Raw genomic sequence first — 20,757 nt, 5'->3', positions numbered from 1 at the left:
AGTAATTGTTCAATATGCTGACTTGGAAGGGCACGCTTGTATTAGAGAACCAGTAATTAACATAGGCGAATTATTGACACATCAGGATACATAGATTCAGTCTCAAATGCAGTCACAGTCTCCTTTTTATCCCCCTTAGCAGGTCAAAACAACTTAGAATGCCATCGTTTAAGTGTAACCAGAATGAGAAGAGGAGGCAAAGTATCTGTAACCATAGCTCCATGACACATGCGAACAAGGAGCAGTCTCAGGTGAACACTGCTTCAGACAGTTCTCTTATTTGTTCAGTTTTTAAATTTATCAGACAAGCTATACTGATGACCACATCAAAAGTTTAGAGGGCACCCGTTCATTCCATCACAAGCCAACTTGACTGACTTATTACTTGACTCTGTATGTTAGCAAACAATTTAATATTATTCAGTACAGAAGACAATAATTTAGATTTTTCACAAGATTCAAGTAGTGATATTAATAGTAGCTTTTACTCCACACCTCCTGACAAGCGCAGTAATATTGACGTCTCTGTACTAAAGAAAAAAAAAGAGTCTATTCAACCCATCATTAAACAACACCAAGTACTTTTTAAAAAAATGTGCGAATATGATTTTAGGTAAATGTATAATGTTGATTCAACTGTTAAATGGTTCAATTTTAGCCAGAACGAAAAAGCTCCACTTTTTGATTCAATTGGAGACCGATCTTAGGATAATGAAAGTGGACAAAGGCACTGGTTTAGTTCTTATGCAACAATCATCATATGTATCTGCTATTGAAAATACCGTAAAAGATGACTACTTTTATGAACCAATGTCACTAGAAGTGGTTTACCACGAGTTTGAAAAAACAGATCAATTGTTTTTAAGGTCATTATTGAAAAACCACAGCATCAATACATGGACACTCAAAATTCGAATAGTTTAGGAAAACTTTTTCGAATTGTGAAAATTCATAAATCTGCCACTAACCAACCCTTGAGACTCATCATTTCCAACAAAAGGACGAAGACAAAGAATTTCTAAATATACTGATTTCGTTTTAAACCCTGTAGCTCAAGCCAACCCTTTTTATACTAGAGACTCTTGGGATTTTTTTTAAATGTGCTCTCCCATACTAGATTCATACATGCAGACTTTATTTTAGTTACATTGTGTTAAAAAAAACTTCTTTTAATTAAATAGGAAAGTTTACAGACAGGTTCGAGGAGTGGCCATGGGGTCTAAGATGGCCCCGGCTTTTGCTAATTTGGTTCTTAGTGAGAGGGAGTTGGACACTTTGGTTCATTTGCCTGGGTTTCACTTAACTGATCATCATAGTTTTATTTAAGATATCTCTTTTGTTTGGAAAGGTACTGAAACTAAATTTGAATTATTTATACTATCTGTATTATATCGCTGGAGGAGAACTGAAGAAATGCATTCCCCGCTCCAATTCCTGCTCCTCAGACAAGGAATTTGTGCCAGAAAGAAGGAATGTTTTATCCGACAACTCGGTGAAGAAACAAGATTTTAAACATTAAAGGCTTGAAATAAACCTTTGAGAAATGCCAGGAAGTCCTTCCTGCCTATAGTTACAGAAACAAAAGAAGCCATGTGCTTAATTGTTTAATTTTCCTAGGACACCCTGTAGAAAGACATGATGGGGGGCATTTTTCAATTCCTCCCTCTGAGACAGACAACAGTGATTCCCTCTTTCCTGGACAGGACAATCAGCCACAAAAAACATGCAACTCTCAGTCCTTAATGGATTCACAAGCAGCCACACCAGCATGACCAAGAGACAATCAGTGGTATGAGGTCCCAGGTCTGGCCACAGCAGAATCACCCTTCTGCAGCTGAGACAGTGAGGAAGATAGCCCAGCACCCAAAAACTTCAGAGAAATTTTCTTCTTGCAGATGGAGGAGGGAACAACTAAACAGCAGGCCAACTGCTCCATGACTGACTGATAAAGCCTGGCAAGCAGGTAGCAGAGCCCGAGTGCTTTACCTAACCCCCCCCCCATCCTACACACCTTAACAGCAGGTCCTCAAAGCCTTGCTTAAGGCAAAAACACAGTCTCTATGGGACCAGATGACATCCCAGGCTGTCTTCTCAACAGACAGAAATTAACTAGCATCACCACTAAGTACCCTTTTCAATCATAGCCTAACCACAGGCTTTGTTCCTACAGAATGGAGAACAGCAACAGTTATTCCCCTCCAAAAAGGTGCACTTGCAACAAACCTGGGGAATTGCAGACTTGTACACCTGACCAATCTCATCTGTAAGGCTATGGAATGTATCATTATGGACTTCATAAAGACACAGATGACCTCCAAACCCTGGATCCTACCCAATTTGGCTTCGAGAAGGACAGATCCTGCCTGTTAAATCTGGTGGATTTCTTTGAAAACGTGACCAGGGCAATTGAGGCTAAATCTGTGCACACAGCATACCTTGATCTGGAAAACTTTCAACACAGTCCCACATTCAGGCATTACAGATACACATAGCAAACTGAATGTAACCCCCTTTGTTGTAAGATGGGCTGCCAACTGGCTCAAAAAACAGACACTACCAAAGTGGGTGACTCCATATCAACCAACAGACCTGTTACCAGTGGGGTGCCACAGGGGTCAGTGCTGGGCCCCCTAGTGTTTATATACTTCTCAAAAGTTAAGTTGAAAACTAAGGGGTTCTGGCTGACCAAGTTTGCAGACAGCTGCAAACAAGGTGCAATCACCGAATCCCCAAATGTCAGTATACTCCAGGAGGGTCTCACACAGACAAGACTGGTGTACTAGTCATGGTATCAAACTAAATGTGAAGAAATGCATAATCATTCCCTTTGGCATAATGTCCCCTCACACTATCAACAACAATACCCCAAGTACTCAAAGTGGTAAGGGACCTGGGATCACGTGTTGACTGCGACCTTAACTTCGACCACATGTCTACTGCAGTAAGGAAAGCTTTCTATATAGCACACTTGAAGTTATAACCCCCTCCTATACTCTGCACATACCCAGCCCATAATGGAGTATAACACCCCATTTGTCATGTACCGTACTAAGTGACTACAGCAATTAGAGACGTCAGAGATTTATATATATAAAAAAAAAGCATGTGGCTCCAGCATGTGCCTTACACAGACCAACTAAAGTCCTTGTCACTATACTTTGTATCATACAGACTTCTTAGGTAAGACTTATGCCTGGCCTACAGAGCAATTCAAGACCCAAATCTAATGAACTTGCTGCATTATTTGTAAATCAAATGGGACTAGGGTTACCCATTCCAGGGACCTAAATATGGCCTGCGACTTAAACAGGACATGCCTGAGGGACAGATTTATCTCCCAGTGACTGCTGCTTCTTTGGAACAGCATACCAATTCATGTGAAAAAGAGCACGTCTGACACTGTTTAAGAGTAACCTGAACAAGTGGATGGGGCACTGTAAATTCCTACTGGTGATACAGCCCACAAACCTCTTGGATATGGGCAGTTATCACTAAATGCAATTTTGGGTACTGACTAGCATTTCTTTGGTATTACATTGGAATGACATGGCTAGGCTTAAAATGACCTCTGGGTCAACAGGACTGTAGAAGATTACTAGGCTATGAGTGAAACAGTGAAATTCCAACCATGAAAATCAAAATTTTTGAGGTAAAAATTTCAGTGATAATACCCCTAAAACCACAAATTCCAGACCCTAACAGCAATTTTCCACACAATGACATAGAAATAAATACAGTGAACCAATTAACACTTTTTCACATAAGTTCTAACGAAGGAAACCTCTCCTGACATCTAGTGACAGTCCATAAAATACACATTTCTTAGCCTAACTCAATTAAGAAAAAATGAGAGAGGAAGGTTTCCAAAGCAGGACAATTCTCTGCCCAGCCCTTGACAGAATGCTAGCTGTCAGTTCAATGAAGCACACGGGAAAAACATAGTTCAGCATCAAGAGAGGTACACTGCATACAGGGCATGTGGAAGATGCCTTGAAGCTTTAAAGACTGGCTGGTGGTTATACCCTTGTCTGGATATGACCCATATAGTTTAGGTTACTGCAACAAAGTTCTAATGCTGAACTCAACCCCAACTATTTCAGTTAACAATAGGAATAAGAGGTTTTATACTTGTACTTGAATCGGCCTTGAGAAGCTCACCTGGTTCACAGTTTACAGATTCATATTAATCAAATCAGTCTTCAAACCCAAAGGAGACCACTTCAAATAACCCCTTAATCCAATGTTACCTCCTGCCTCAAAGGAAGACCATCTCGGTTAAACCCAGAGAATTTTTTTGGCTACCCATCCAACTGCCAATATTTAACAAGAATATGCCAAGGGTCTTACTATGTTTATCATGCAGTGTACTTTACTGCTGATGTGAGGAATACATTGCAAGATGGAATCTATTAGACACGAAAGTACCTTAAAGGAGAACCGCATCCACAGGCTCAAAAAAAAAATGTTTATTTCATCATGGTTTGGAGTTTCCTACATTTTAACACCACTTTGACTATTTACAGGTTTTTAAATATTTTATATGTAATTTCTGAGTACGACCACATGAGGTCTGGCATCTTGAAGTAATTTGGATTGTTTAGTCTGCCTATAGGTATCCCACAATGCAATGCTTGCCTGTAAAAAGTTACATCACGCAGGCCTCTTTCTTCCTAAAGCTCCTGTCACTGCACTGATTTTACATGCATACACTTCTGTCTTTCAGTCAGTTTTAAGTAACATTTCATGCCGTTCAATGACTACTTAAAACACAAACAATGCAAATGCCACACAACAGACTTTCAAAGTGCTTTATACTGCTGCTTCTTTTTAGAATGGTTAAACTGCAGTTTTTTTTGTGAAGCCTGAATTGTACTACTATAACACATCTCCCATCCCCCTTCACACCTAACTTCCCTAGCTGTCAAAGTGCTAAGAGTAATTTGAGCTGCTACCTGTTGTGATTGACAGCTCACAGGAGACTTGACTTGTGTACTGTTTCCTTGTTCTAGCCTTTACTTTCTGCATGGGTAGGGGAAGGACCAGTCAGTGGACACATCACAGCATGGGTGAGTTTTTAGGACGGTCATGGTGATGTCAGTTTGGGGAGGGAATTGGCCAGAAAACTAGCTGTATTCAGTGGCCTTGATGACATCAATGAATTGGAGACTTTTTCAGGGTGGGATAGAAGTTTTTTGAAAGTGAAACCAACACAGTACAGTAAAGGTATTGTTCTAGTGGACAGAAAGTCAATTTAAAGTATTTTAAATGCTGTGTTTATTCATAGCAGGGACAATAAATAGGGAGAAAAAAGACAGAAGTTGAGCATTTAATAACAGAATCCCATTGCTGTCCTTTAACATAATCAAGCCTTGGTCCCAACAGCTAGTCAAATGTGCTTTTCAAACTATTTCCAGTCTGCTTCTAGTTAAAAGTAAGTTGTAATGCACAAAACTTGGAATTATATTCTGAATTAAAAATAATTCAAAGGAGAGTAAACATTATGCTACATCTGGTTTGTAAACATTTAAGCATTCAGATTATCAACAGCCATATATACATGCAACAAATGATGCATAAACACTTAAAATATGTAGTACACTGCCACACAAGTAAAAGGGCTAGTTACTTTTGGCTCCCAATTAAGTCCTACTGAAGTCTCACCTCATGTCCATCTTTGCTTTGTCCCAATCCAAATATCCTGTTGTACAAGGAATCCAGTGAATTGTTGAAATCCAACTTCTCAAATGTGTGACTGTCTAGAACTTCCAGTGTATGAAGAATGCGACCAATTGTGAATCCTGACATGAGGGGGGAAAAATTACACTGATAATGTTTATACAAGATACAATATTTTATGCAACTTAGATTTCTGTTACATGAGAACTTTTTAAAACATCCACTTAAGTTGCTTCAACTACAACCACGTAAAGACCACCCACATTAATGCTCCCTTTATACACAGCTCAGCTACCAGCAATTACTCAGAATGAGATACCAATCTTAGGCAAAAGCAGATCAAGACAAAGGTAACGGATAGAAAATCCACCTGTGCACATTCAACTAGTGTTCAGTGCAATGAAAAAGTATTTGCCCTCTTCCTAATTTCTTATTTGTCCCATGTTTGTCATGCTTAAATGTTTCAGATCAAACAAATGTAAATATTAGACAAAGATAAATCAAATAAATACAAAATGAAGTTTGTAAGTGATGATTTTATTTATTAAGGAAAAAAACTATCCAAACCTACATGGCCCTATGTGAAAGAGCAATTTCCCTTAAACCTAATAACTGGTTGTGCCACCCTTAGCAGCAAGAACTCCAATCAAGTGTTTGCAATAACTGTCAATGAGTCCTTCACATCGCTGCTGAGGAATTTTGACCCACTCTTTTGCAGAATTGTTTTAATTCAGCCATACTGGAAGATTTCCAAGCATGAACTGCCTTTTTAAGGTCATGCCAAAGCATCTCAATTGGATTCAAGTCCAGACTTTGACTAGGCCACTTCAAAACCTTCATTTTTTTTTTTAAGCCATTCAGAGGTGGACTTGCTAGTGTGTTTTGGATCATTGTCCTGCTGCAGAACCCAAGTGCGCGTCAGTTTGAGGTCACAAACTGATGGCCCGACATTCTCCTTCAGGATTTTTTGGTAGACAGCAGATTCATGGTTCCATCAATCATAGCAAGTTGTCCAGTTCCAAAAGCAGCAAAGCAGCCCAGGACCATCACACTACCACCACCATGTTTGACTGCTGGCATGATGTTCTTTTTCTGAAATGCTGTGTTACTTTTACGCCAGATGTAACGGGACGCACACCTCCCAAAAAGTTCAACTTTTGTTTCGTCAGTACACAGAATATTTTCCCAAAAGACTTTGGGATCATCAAGATGTTTTTTGGCAAAAGTGAGATGAGGCTTTACGTTTTTTGGTCAGCAGCAGTTTTCGCCTTGGAACTCTGCCATGCATGCCATTTTTGCCCAGTCTCTTTCTTATGGTTGAGCCATAAACACTGACCTTAACGGAGGCAAGTGAGGCCTGCAGTTCCTTAGATGTTGGTCTGGGTTTTTTTGTGACCTCTTGGCTGAGTCGCTGCACTTGGAGTCATTTTTGTAGGCTGGCCACTCCTGGGAAGGTTCACCACTGATTCAGGTTTTCTCCATTTGTGAATAACTGCTATCACCATGGTTCGCTGGAGTCCCAAAGCTTTAGATATGGCTTTGTAACCTTTCCCAGACTGACAGATGTCGATTACTTTCTCGTCTGGTCAGGAATTTCTTTAGATCGCTGCATGAGGTCTGCCTTTTTAGGATCTTTTGGCCTACTTCACTTTGTCCGACAGGTTCTATTTAAGTGATCTCTTGATTCAACAGGTCTGGCAGTAATCGGGCCTGGGTGTGGCTAGTAAAATTGAACTCAGCTTTAACAAGGGGGCAATTACTTTTTCACATAGGGCCATGCAGGTTTAGATAGGCTTTTTTTCCCTTAATAAATGAAATCATTACTTAAAAACTGCGTTTTGTGTTTACTTGGGTTATCATTGTCTAATATTTAAATTTGTTTGATGATCTTAACATTTAAGTGCGACAAACATGCAAAAAAAAAGAAATCAGTAAGAAGGAAAATACTTTTTCATTGCACTGTGTATCAAAGCAGTGTTCTATATGTCTGTTAAACTAGTATAGAAGTCAGAGATCCTGAAAGTCACAACATTCTAGATGAAACCTGAAAACTGGCTGCAGAAAGGGCAAATACAAATGAATAAAACAATCCACCATTGCAAAAACTGACAGTGTAACCACAGTAGATTTGGGGGCCATTAGGAATCCTTAACCCATTTCTTCAACTATGCAATTTTAGTAATAAAACTGGTTTACCTCTCACCCTCAATGCAAAAAATCTCAACAAAGCTTGACAAAATGGGGGTAGAAATAGTGACACATTTTACATATTTTTCTTATAAACTTAGAAAGTTTACAGAGCAACAGGATTTGTTTTAATATACATTTTCTGAAGGATTTCAAGTCTGAAACTGAAATGTATGTAATTATTTAGTGACTTCAATTCTGAGATCATCCCAGTGATTTGCCAGGAAAAAAGAGGAACAGTTTAAAAATATGAGCCAAAAACCTGGACATTCTGCTCAAATCTATACAGTTGAGAGGTATTACTGTACAAATTTAATAGTTTGTTAGCTTGGCTTAACATTTTGAAAACAGAGGTAATCCAGAGGGCTTGAGTAAAATCTGGTATCCATCCTGCGACTCGGAGGGTGACAGGATTAACAAGAAACAGTATAAAGAATTAGTCCAGATAAAATCACTTTAGCTAGCATATCTAGGAGACTCACTATCTGATGCCCTCCTTGTGGGAGGAATTAAAGACACACTGCTGAAGTTTCCAGTAGTTTAGTCAGTTAAGCAGGTAGATCTACCTGGTTTAACTTAATAAACTACTGAAAACTTCAACAAGGTGTCCTTAAAGGAAAACTCCGGGCTCAAGCACTATACCACTCAACTGCAAATGTTTCTTTATCCCTGTAAACTCATCCCAGCCGTCTGTGGTTACCAGAATGCAACAAGAAATGAGTTAGTTCTACATATCTCACTTTCCCTAGTGTAGTGCAGGAAACCCATCCCCCATTCTTTAATATTGCATCCTTTGAGTTGGAATAGGTCTCCCCAGTCGTGACACCTTCGACACAGTCAAATCAGTAGTTCCCTCTCCTGCTGATCCACCCACATTGTGACGTTGACATTAACTAGGATGGCCCATTTATCAGCTAATTATAAAGGTTTGCATTACTTTGTTGTGGAACTCTATTTCATCCACTGTTTCTTTCCGGAGTAAAGGCAGTATTGGATCAAGAGTTTCCTCCAACTAATATGCAGGCAAAGTCCACAGAGAAATACATGGCTTGCTAACTGTATGGGTAAGTACGCTACATACAAATTTCTGCCGCAAACTAATTGTTATGCCTTGTTGTGGGTCTGTGCTGCAGCGCTCACAGTATTTTCCTGGTTTTGTTTTACCGTAGGTTCTTTCAGTCCATGCTGTCTCCAATCACTGTGCTGCAGTGTATGCATGTATGTGTACGAGTCTTTCTGCCTGCATGTGTGCTAGCGAAGCATGCCTGAAAGCATTACGTATGTGTGAATGTTGAAAATTCTGTCTGACTGTATGAGAGAGATTGAGCAATGTCTGTGTGTGAATGTTTAACAAACCATGCCCCGAGTGTATGAGAGAGAGAGAGAGAGCTGCCAAGGTATGAGAAAATTAATAGTGCATTGTCTGAAACCAGTGTGTCTGAGTTTATGAGAGATCGGGGGGGTGTTACATGCATCTGAACCATCTGTGAAGTCTGCCTGAAAAAAAGAGCATCCATTACCTTTTTTTTAATCCTTTCACTACTTGTTTCATCCATTTAGCTGCACGGTATAGATCTAATTGTAATAAGCCGATCGCTTACAATGAATCGATTGGCTTATTACACTCAAGTCCTTTTTATTTTTCCCAGGCTCTAACTGAGGAGGTGGGGTGTTGCCAATAGTTGCCCCATGCATCTGTTAAGTGTGCCGGAAGGAAGGAGCATCCACTATTTTTTTTTCTCTAGAGTCATTTCCTCCTTTCACTAAATGCTTCTGCCACTGACATTTATCTGCGCCGTTTTATCCTTCACTAATTTTTTTCAGCCATTTAGCTGCGCCGTATAGATCTAAATGTAATAAGCTGATCGCTTACAATGTACCGATTGGCTTATTACACTGAAGTCCCTTTTTTTCCTTTTTTTTTTTTTTGTGGGCTCTTGCTGAGAGGGTGTTGTGCTGCCAATAGTTTCGTAACTATCAACTTTTGCCCCCAACTTGCAGGACAATATGGACGTTCCTGCAAAAAGCTGTAGAGTCGAGTGGTTTTTAGGTGGTGTTTTGCTGTGTTTATGTATGTGTATGAGTGTGTTTCTCCTGATTGCATGTGGGTTCGTGAATGCATGCATGAAGGCAGAATGTCTGTGTGTGAATGCAGAAGAGACTGTGTAAGCATGTGTTTGTGTATGAGACAGCTATGAATGTCTGAGTGTGTGTGTATATATTGCAGAGAGCGATGCATGAGAGCATGAACAGTGCGTGCGAGAAAATGTGTGCGTCTGTGTGAATGCATAACATGCTGTGTATGCATGTGAAAGAGAGTAATGGAGAGAAAGAACGCAAGTGCTTGTGAGAAAGCAGCATGTGTGCCTGTGTGAATGCAGAATAGGGTTTGCATGCGTGTGTACAAGACACACTAGGCGATGTTTCGGATACTGAACAGTGCGTGTGTGAAAAGCAGAATGTGTGTGTGTGTGTGTGTGTGTGTGTGTGTGTGTGTGTGTGTGTATGCTGAACAGACTGAGTGTATATGAACGAGAGAGTTGCCAATGGTTGAGAAAATGAATGATGTGTGTCTGGAAGCAGAATGTCTGCTTGTGTCTGTGTTTGAGAGATGGGGGGGGGCATCCATCTGCCCATTTGTTTAGTCTGCACGAAAGTGCACCATTGCCTCTCTTTTATTTTTTCCATTTAATGAAAATTTAAAGTTTGCATCATCCACTGCAACTAAGAGCAGTGGGCTGTACATAGAACTGTAATAAGCCGATCACTTACAATGTATTGATCGGTGTATTACAGTGAAGTTCTTGAAAAAAATATTTTTTCAGTAGCTCTTGCTGAGGGTGTGTTGTGCTGGATCATACCACAACTCTCAACCTCTTACAACCCAAAATATGGACAATGCCACAAATACTGTGGGGGGGCAAAGCCTGACATAATGAGGGGAGAGGCCCAAAAATAGGGACACATGTTAAATGTTCTTCTGATATACATAAAAAGTTGCTAGAACAGGATTTGTGATGCCATGTATTTTCTGAAGGATATGAAGTTTGAAACTCAAATGCATGCCATTATTTAGTGACTTTAGTTCTAGTATCATCGCAGTGATTTGTCAAACAAATGTAATTTTTATGAGCAAGACAAAAATATAGCTCAAAAAACTGGACATTCTGCCAAAATCTGTACAGTTGAGAGATACAAGTCCTACTCTCCTCACCAGATGTAGTTTGTTTCAGATATTTTTCAGTACAGCTAGAATTATCTAGCCTGAGTCATCATATGGCACTCCAGTGCCATAGGAAGGGAGGTGTGATGACAATACCCGATTCAGGTGTCAACATGTAAGGGTGCTTATAACCTGTAATTAAGGGATCATGTGGTACACATTATATGGAGACATGATTGTCAAACTGATTATTTTTTTAAAGGTAGTACATTTAAAAAAGGACAGAGGCTTGAGAGCTAGACAGTCTATATGTTACACAATAAGCAGCTGATATGGAATCTTGGTTTAATATCTGAAGGATGTTGGTATGAAAATAGGTTTAGTACATAATGGTTGCATTTCTTTGTAAGGATCTCTAAACTGTACTTTTATAATATGCGAGTGTGTGTGTATGTGTGTGTGTGTGGGGGGGGGGGGGGGGCAGCAAATGTCTGTTACCCAGGATGTCAAATCCCTTTGCTATAGCTGTGGGGGATTCACAATGTTTTCCTTTTGTTTTTTTCATGCGGGACAAAGCAACCCATACCTCATACGGTCTGATTTAGTCCCTATACTCCCCTTAATTAAAATAGTTAACTCGGGGGTCAGAAATTGCACCACAGAAAGATGTCATGGAGCTCCAGTACACCTGGTGCCTGGACACAACTGTGGACATTACTCAACTTTTTGGTGTACACATACTGCTGTTTGGTGATGATCAGGCTAGGCTGCCAAAGCTCCATTCACAGTAATATATGAAGAATCGAAATGAGCATAGCATCATAGGAAGTTACTAGGGTATTGGCCCTGAGGCCCTTGCAAGCCTACCCAAGAATTTAGCCCATGTTGCAACAAGTCAGGACCCTGTGCCACTGTCCAGCAGGGCATAGGTGGAATCTCAGGGATGTATTTTCTGTTCCCCATCCAGTTATCGAAGGGCTTGGCCAGGTCAAAGTATGTGGTGTGCACAGCCTTCCCCTTGTCTATGGCCTTATGGCCTTAGTGACGGTCTCAAAGAAGTCCACCAAATTTAACAGGCTTGACCTCCCCTTGACAAAACCAAACTATGTCAGATCAAGTGTCTGGATGTTGCCAATGTCCTTGTTAATGAGCTCCATGATAATCTGCTCCATGGCTTTGCAGATCAGGCTAGTTAGGCTGATGGGTCTATAATTTCCTGGTCAGTGTGCACTCCACCTTTGTGCAAAGGAATGAAAGTAGCTGTCCTCCACTTGGCTGGGATGAAGCTGGTACTCAGGCTTTGGTTGAATAGGGTGCCTAATGGTGCTGCAAAGTTCCTGCCCGAGTTCATGTTGATAGAATACAATGTTTTGCATTAGCCTGTGTGTCATGATAAAGCCATCCTCCAGTGGACTAAAATTCTTTATTTCTAATGGCTGAAATTTTCAGATCTCTGATGGTGTCCTGGTTGCAGCTGCTTAGATGATGTCTCCTGTATAACTGTCTTGATACTTTTTTGTTGTTTTTTTTTTTTCCTTCATCTACTTAAGGGATTTATCTGGTATAACTGTCCATGCTTTTTTTTCCAAAACTTACCATGTGCTGTGATCCGCACAGTTATGGCTAGTAATGGTACGTGATGGTACGATCAGCACCAGCATGAAATGCTGCTGGGGTGATGTTTATAGAGCTTTCAGGTTCTTTATGAAATATTCTAGTTTGCTGCTCTTTTCAGTGTCTCTATATGCACCAGAGTGCTATGCTTATAGTCAGTCATAGTACTCCCACGTAAGGAAAGCCACACAATAAAGATTCAACCACAGATGAGGAATGATACTTCTGATTATAGTTTCTGGACCATAAATCAACCATTTTAATTTCCTGCACTGTTGGAGATAGTCCCTTCATTTGTTGCTAGTTTATTTGTATATTTTGGTAATACTAATACAAGACATGTACTGCTGCAGACTCTTCCGTTATTCCCAGCATGTTCACAAGTACTTGATTTTTTTTTTTTCCCCAAACGCCGACATTCAGGGACCACTATGTATAATGTAAGCATGCCTGGAAATGATGTATGAAATATCTTTTGATTGTATATCTACTACTGTATAAAAATAGAAGTTATGTTCTTACCATAACGTTCCATGTTAGTTGTCTTCTTCTCGCCTTCTTCTTGCTGGATGGGTTCGGAGCCGACCTCGGCTCCGACTCGGCCACTCTAAAAGCTCGAGAGTTGGTTCCACCGGCTCGAGGCTCCCCTTATATCCCACAATGCTAGGCGAGAGTTACCTCAGATCTCGTTTGTAAGCTAACCCAGCTTATACCAAAAAACAGTATAACAGTGAAACAGAATCCACCTCTAACAGCAGGAAGAAAAGGGGTGACCTACATCCTGAAACAAGAAATATGCATAATAGCATATGACTAAGAAAGAGGTGGTAGAAAGAGAGGTCACGATCACAACTCCTCTAGGTCTGTCCAGGCCAGGGGAAGGAGGGTGGGGAAGAAGAAGAGAAGAAGACAACTAACATGGAACGTTATGGTAAGAACATAACTTCTATATGTTAAGTTGTCTATCTCGCCTTCATTCTTGCTGGATGGGACCGGCCCCTAGCACCTTGTCCCGGGTGGCCTAACGGAACAGACTCCTGAGAACAGTGGAACCAAAATTAGCTCTATGCCTAGAAGCTAAATCCAACTTATAATGGGAAATAAAAGTGTGAGGAGTAGCCCAAGTAGCAGCTGCACAAATGGTGTCAATAGGCAGTCTGTCTTGGAAGGCTAGAGAAGTAGCCAAAGCTCTGGTGGAATGGGCTTTAGGTTTATTAGGCAGTTCTTGGTGTCTAATTTCATAAACAAGGGTAATCAGAGATGTTAGCCATCTGGATAAAGATATCTTTGAAACTGGAAGTCCCTTTCTGCTTTCGCATAGGAGACAAACAGCTGATCAGATTTTCTGAATAGTTTCGTCCTGTCCAAGTAGTACCTTAATTGACGATGAACATCCAGGTAGTGTAATTTCTGTTCAGACCTATTTGAATACTCCGGAAAAAACAGGGAGGTCAATGCATTGGTTTAGATTTGATGTTGAAACCACCTTAGGCAAAAGGACGGGTTAGTTCGTAAGGAAACTCTGTCCTTATGGAACACAAGGTAAGGAGAACGACAACTGAGTGCTTGAAGTTCTGAAATTCTTCTAGCTGATGTGATAGCCACCAGAAAAGAGTTTTCCATGATAATAGCTTTAAGGAACATGAAGCTGCAGGTTCGAAAGGGGAAAGAATCAAAGAAGCAAGAACTAAATTTAGGTCCCAAGGAGAAGGAGGATTTCTGACAGGAGGTCTGAGAAGAAAAACTCCTTTCAAAAAGGCTTTGCAGAGTTTGTGGGACATTAGGGCAGATTCAGAAATACCCACATGGAAATTAGAAATAGCCGCCAATTGAACCTTAAGAGTAGATGGAGATGAACCTGCATGGAATAGTTCAGCAAGAAAATCAAGGACTAGTTGGATGGAAGCGGTGAAAGGATCTATGTCCTTTCCTTGTGCCCAATATGAGAAGCGTTTCCACTTACTCAAATAAATCTTTCGAGTGGAAGATTTGTGGGAAGCTATCAAAATATCTCTAACAGAGTGAGATAATTGAGGAAGCCTGGCTACTGTTGGAAGTGGAGGAACCAAGCAGTGAGGTTCAGAGGGGAGGGAGCGATGAAGCTGACCCGACTGATGGATCAAAAGATCTGGAACTAGGTCCAGGTTCCACGGTCGCTCCAAAAGAAATCGATGTAGAAAGGGGAACCACACTTGTCGAGGCCAGTAAGGCGCAATGAGGATCAATGAGGCCTTCTGAGCGATAGCTTTCTGTATTACTTGAGAGATCAGTGGGAAAGGAGGAAATGCATACAGAAGTCCCCGGGGCCAAACTTGGACTAGTGCGTCCCTGCTGGGTTGGCCTGGTAAAGGGAATAGAGTGAAGTATTCTCTGCACTTGCTGTTTTGGGGAGTAGCAAAAAGATCGCAGCAAGGCTGACCCCACTTGAGAAATATCTCTCACTACAGAGTCTTTCAGAGACCACTCGTGAGGCATAAGAATAGCTCTGCTCAACTTGTCCGCAATGTGATTGGACTTCCGGGATGTGCGTTGCTATCAGAAAACGCTGAGAAGAAATCGCCCATTGCCACAGTCTGAGTGCTTCTCGACACAGCGGGTATGATCTGGTTCCGCCTTGTTTGTTGATGTACCACACTACAGACATATTGTCTGTCTGGATTGCAATCGTTCCCAAGGGAAGAGAGTCTTGAAGGGCTTGCAACGCTAAAAGCACTGCTCTCATCTCCAGAACATTTATGTGCAAGTGGCATTCATTTGGTTGCCATGTGCCCTGGACTGTCCTGCCCTGATAATGCCCCCCCCCCACCCGATCAGGGAGGCATCCGTTGTCAGAGTAGCAACCGGAGGAGGTGGAACAAATGGTCTCCCCAACAGGAGCTGGGGGGAAGACATCCACCACATGAGATGCTTTTGCACGCTTGCGTGATCATAATGGTGTGAGACATTGGAAGTTCCTGGTATGACCATTGAGAAAAGAGCATCCACTGAAGGATCCGCATGTGGTATCTGGCCAATGGGAGGAGAGGTATGGCCGCTGCCATAATTCCCAACACCTTTAGAACTAACCTGGCTTTGGCTCTGTTGTTGTTGAGAAGTAGTGACACCAATTTTTGAATGTCTGATATCCTTTGGTTCGTTAGTGTTGCAGACATGTTTACAGTATCTAAATTTGCCTATGTAGGTAATAGTGCGACAAGGCGACAAAACAGACTTTTCGCAATTTATTGAGATACCCAATTTTGACAGATGCGAAAAGTGTAATCTCTGGCCATCAGAAGGAGATGCTTGGTGGGAGCTGTGAGGAGCCAGTCGTCCAAATATGGAAACACCTGGAATCCTTGTCGTCTCAGGTGAGAAGCTACCACTGCCATGCATTTGGCAAACACCGGGGCAGTGGTGAGACCAAAGGGCAGGGCCCTGAATTGAAAATGACTGGTTCCCAGCCTGAAGCGGAGGAATCTTCTGGAGCGTCTGTTCATTTTATGTGGTAGTACGTCCTGAAGGTCTATAGAGCACATCCAGTTTCCTTTTCCCAATAGGGGAAGAATGGATTGCAGCGTGACCATCCGAAATCTTGTTTTCTTGACCGATCTGTTCAAGATACTGAGATCCAAAATTGGTCTCCAGTCCCCTGTTTTCTTTGGAACTAAAAGAACCTTGAGTAGATTCCGGATCCTTGTTGGTCTGCTGACACTGGCTGAATAGCTCTTTTGCAAGCAGTTTTGAAATTTCCAAAGCTGCTATATCCCTTTGAGCGGGTGGAACATCTGGAAGGGATTTTTGACTGATTTGGAAAAGCGAAGAAAGGGGATAGAATAACCTTCGAAATGATGGACTGTACCCATTTGTCTTGTGTCAAGGATAGCCAGGCTTCTGGGTACAGTGACAATCTTCCCCGACTGCCTCCGAAGATGGGCAGTCGGGCAACACCTCAGGGATGCTGAAAGGGCTTATCGGAGGAAGTTTCTCGATTGCCCTGGTTCTGCGGACCCCTCTGCCTCTAGGGCGGCGTCTACCATTGTTGTTCCCCCTCTGCCTCTGGCGGGAACCGACTCTGTCGTCAGGCGAAGTCCCTTGAGATTGTTTACGGAACCACATCTTTCCACCCTTCTGGCCTTTGGGGTAAGGCCTAGAAGGAGTCGAAAAACGGACTCCGGCGGCAGAAAGGGTCTTGCCATCAGTCTCGCACCTAGTCAGGGTTTCTTTCACTTGAGGACCAAAGAGATGATCCATCAAAAGGGAGTTCGTGAAAGACGTCTTGAAAGGTTCCATAAAATTGCATAGCCGCATCCAGGCGTGCCTACGTAAGGCTACCCCTGTTCCTGCGGCTCTGCTCGCTCCATCGGCCGCATAAGAGAGGAGGCGCATGGAGGAGTTGGAAATGGAATTAAGGATAGCCAGCTGCGTGTTCATTTTTCTTGGAACCCGCAGCTGTAGGGTCCTTCAACATCTCACTCGCTTCCTTGACCAAGTCCCTTTGAAGGCGAGTGAAATGGCACAGGTAATTCAGCGACGCATGGTAAAAGTCGCTGAGGAGAACATCCGCTTCCGTACCTATCCATGGACCTAGATTCCTTGTTAGGTGGATGGACAGGCACTGAAGGATCAGCCAGTTCCTTCTTTGTGGCGGCAGCTACCACCATAGCATCCACAGAAACTCCTTTTGATAAAATTGCTTGTCTGATGGAGCTGTGATGAATTTGGAGGGTCTCCTGGGAGTGGGGTCCACTGAATCAGGAGCCATCCATGCCTTCTTAGCTACCACCTGCATGAGGGGGTGAAGGGGGACACCCAGGAGGTGGAAGGACGAGAGCCAAACGCCTCAAGATACACAGATTCGTCCTCTGAAGGGTTGAGGGCTGGCCAATTTCCCCTCTGTTTAAGGATCTCCAGAATGTCTGCAAATGAGACATCTTCAGAAGGGGAACGGGGAACCCTCAGAATCATCCAGATCTGTGTCCGGCGTGATAGACTCAGGTGAGTCAATGTGCTTCCTCTTGCACTTCCTTTTCCGAGGGGCTCTTCTGCCAAATCAGGAGAGGCCTCGAAGAGGATGAAATCCCCAAAGGGGCTCTTGAGGAGCTGGCTCTCTGCGGTCCGGAATGAGGGAGTGAGTCGACTTACCCTGAGGCAGCATAGAGGGAGGGGCTGACGGAACCGACTGTGGAGTAGAGCCAGGCTCTAACACACTCCGCATGACCTCGAAAGCACCCCTGTCAGGCAGAGCCAGAGGTCCCGCTCCGAGGAGCTAAGGACCCCTCGGCACCGACAGTGATGGCTCGAGGCCGATGTCGGAGCCGAACTCACCAGCGCCAAAGCACCGAGAGGGAGAGGGGTGGGACAAGGGTCCGATGCCACTCACCCCTTGGAGCCGACGAGGAAGTCCGGCGCTGAGATTCCTCCACGGAAGAAAACGGAGCCGGCGGAGCCGAAGACAATTGTCTCGGCTCGAGGTGACCACAGTCTCGGTTCCGACATCGACCCGCTCGAACTCAAAAGAGTCGAAGGAGGAAAGAGTTGATGGACGGGCAGGCACCGACTGATGAGTCGGGCTCTGAAGCATCTGGGCTAGTGCCTCGGACTTGAGTAGTCGACTCACCACCCTCTGAAGGTCATGATTGGAAAGCCTCGATGACCTAGAGGAATGAGACCTTTGGCTCCGTTCAGACAGCAGGGGAGAACCTGGAGCCGAATGAACGGAGCCAAGAGAAGGTGACCTAGACCTCTTTCTGGTTGTCGGCTCCGAAGATCTTGTCGGAGCCGACACGGGTACCTCGATAACCTCGGCTCCAGCCGGAGCCGAGGAAGCCACAGAAACTGTGGACTGAGCCTTATCGGCTCCAGCCGATAAAGGCAAAGGTTGAACAACCTGAGGTCTCGGCTCAGAAGCCGGAGCCGAAGACCTCGATGCCTTAGAGGGTTTCCCTGTTGAGACAGACAGGGAATCCTCAGGCTTCAACAAGCCTCTCAGAATTAGCTTGTTTTTTCTTTCCTGCAGGACCCTGGGGCTGAAGCCATGGCAAACTGCACAGGAGTCCTGCAGGTGCAAAGGCCCCAGACAATAGACACAAGAAGTGTGAGCGTCTGTCAGAGACATTTTCTGACAGCACGCATCACACTTCTTGAATCGAGACCTTTGCTTCTTTTGACATAGCCTAACTGGTGAACACAAACACACACTCAAACACACCAGTTATACCCTGTCAGAATAACAATTTTAGTAAAGATACTAAAAATAAAGTACAACAAACTGTAGCAAATTATAGTAAACTACACAAACACTCCTAGGGAAGAGAAGGCCTAAGGCCCAAGGGAAGAACCAAAGGTTCTTTTAAACAAGAAACGGGAAAAATTAGGGTCGGGATAAAGTTCTATGAACTATACTAATTTAAGAAGAATTAAACTGAAAAGGGGAAAAGAGTAACTTTTAATAGAAAAAGCTAAAACTCACCAGGAACCGGTAGAAGCAACCAACCTCGAAGCTGTAGCGGCAAACGAGATCTGAGGTAACTCTCGCCTAGCATTGTGGGATATAAGGGGAGCCTCGAGCCGGTGGAACCAACTCTCGAGCTTTTAGAGTGGCCGAGTCGGAGCCGAGGTCGGCTCCGAACCCATCCAGCAAGAATGAAGGCGAGATAGACAACTTAACATTTGTTTGTTGTGGAGCTTTTCTCCCCGGGCCTCCACTGTAAATGGACTGAGTTCCAGTCGGACTTTCCTGGTAAACAAAAGTAAAATAAATAAACATTTCTCCCCTCTTTTTCTGTCAGTACTTGTACTTGACTAGGTCAGGAGCATGTTAGCAGAGTATGGCTATTACTTATGAAGTATGCAGATTTCTGATTAGACACAAATACTATTTTGACATATGTATACTGTTGATTCATCAGGTTAGAAACTTATATTTGTAACTCCTTCTGCCATTTTGGATTACTCCACCTGCCATTGTTAGACCATTAACACAAACTTTATGTCCATCAATAGTTACTGAGAAGGCAACACAGGTTCATAGCTGGTTACTAGTCTAACTATCCTGAAAGGACTTTTTAAGCTAAACCATGATTCCAAAATATACTTGGCAGGATATAATACCACTCCTTTTACAGAGATTATAACTTGGGAGTGAGTATTCAAGCACTTACAAGCTTCATCTTTCTAATAGGGATATAGGTGGCAGACCACAGTTAAATTGACAATTATCCATCCACTGACCCAAGTTGTCCAAGACTAAGTGCAGGCAGGAGCTATGCTTCACATGGATGGGAAGCCTATTCCTGAGGAGGGTAGTCTTGAGACATATACCTGTCCCTCCAACATGTCTTATTTAAGTTGAAGACTAGGTTCAGGACCCTACATCAGGTGTTTCTGATGCTATTTGTTTTATATATGTGCAAAAGGTCCATAATGGTTGGATCAGAGACAGCTTTGGAGGTCAGGCATGCATCACCCCTCACCAGTGTGTAGGACACCAAGTACAGGGATAAGGCTTGGAGGTGGTCTGCATACGACATGTTTTCTACACCATGTATTCTTTTTGCAAGGAGCCTCTGAGGATGCTTCAGATGTTGCATATACCTACTCAAGTACTCTCTGATAGTTCCACTGTACTCAGCTCTCATTGGACCAATGATATATTTGAACCTGGATGGTATACTCGAGCATACAGGTTGAGCAACACAGAATGAATTTCTTACTACAGTCAGTAGACACATGGTAGTCAAAGATCTAGTCACTGTCTACATGCATTGCCAAATCCCTGACCAGAGTGTTAACTGTTAGGGGTGTATTATCAATGTAGTAATTTCCAGGGCTGGTCGTCTTTCTGAAAGATACTATTATGCAGTTTTAGCATTGAGTTTTAGACTGTGAATCATGCACCACTAATTTGCATGCATCAGGCTTTCCTGTAGAATATTTGTGTCATTGGTTGATTCTGTGATTCTGCTTAGCTTGCAATCATCTCCAAACTTGGTCAGCCGGAGGCCATTGATGTAGTCCTTGACTTCAGAGAAGTAGACATCAAAAAAGAAGTGGCCCCATCAGTGAACCCTGGGAAATTCCACTAGCTGTTGGCTTTTTTGTGGATATAGACTCAGCTGTCCAGACTTTTTATGTCC

At 42.7% G+C, this 20,757-nt stretch overlaps 1 protein-coding gene across 1 annotated transcript in view; it reads right to left on the bottom strand.

The window, feature by feature from the left end:
* Nucleotides 1–20,757, bottom strand: part of MED12 (mediator complex subunit 12) — a 4,088,267-nt gene that overhangs the window by 3,261,720 nt on the left and 805,790 nt on the right. The window contains exon 10 of the mRNA XM_044054827.1: nt 5,662–5,798. Within this exon, the coding sequence (XP_043910762.1) occupies nt 5,662–5,798 (137 nt within the window). The remainder of the gene's footprint in view (nt 1–5,661; nt 5,799–20,757) is intronic.

Source organism: Protopterus annectens, chromosome 13.part0 (assembly GCF_019279795.1).
Source record: "Protopterus annectens isolate FY-2018-M chromosome 13.part0, PAN1.0, whole genome shotgun sequence".
Lineage (NCBI taxonomy): Eukaryota > Metazoa > Chordata > Ceratodontiformes > Protopteridae > Protopterus > Protopterus annectens.
This window is presented reverse-complemented; position numbering and strand designations above follow the sequence as displayed.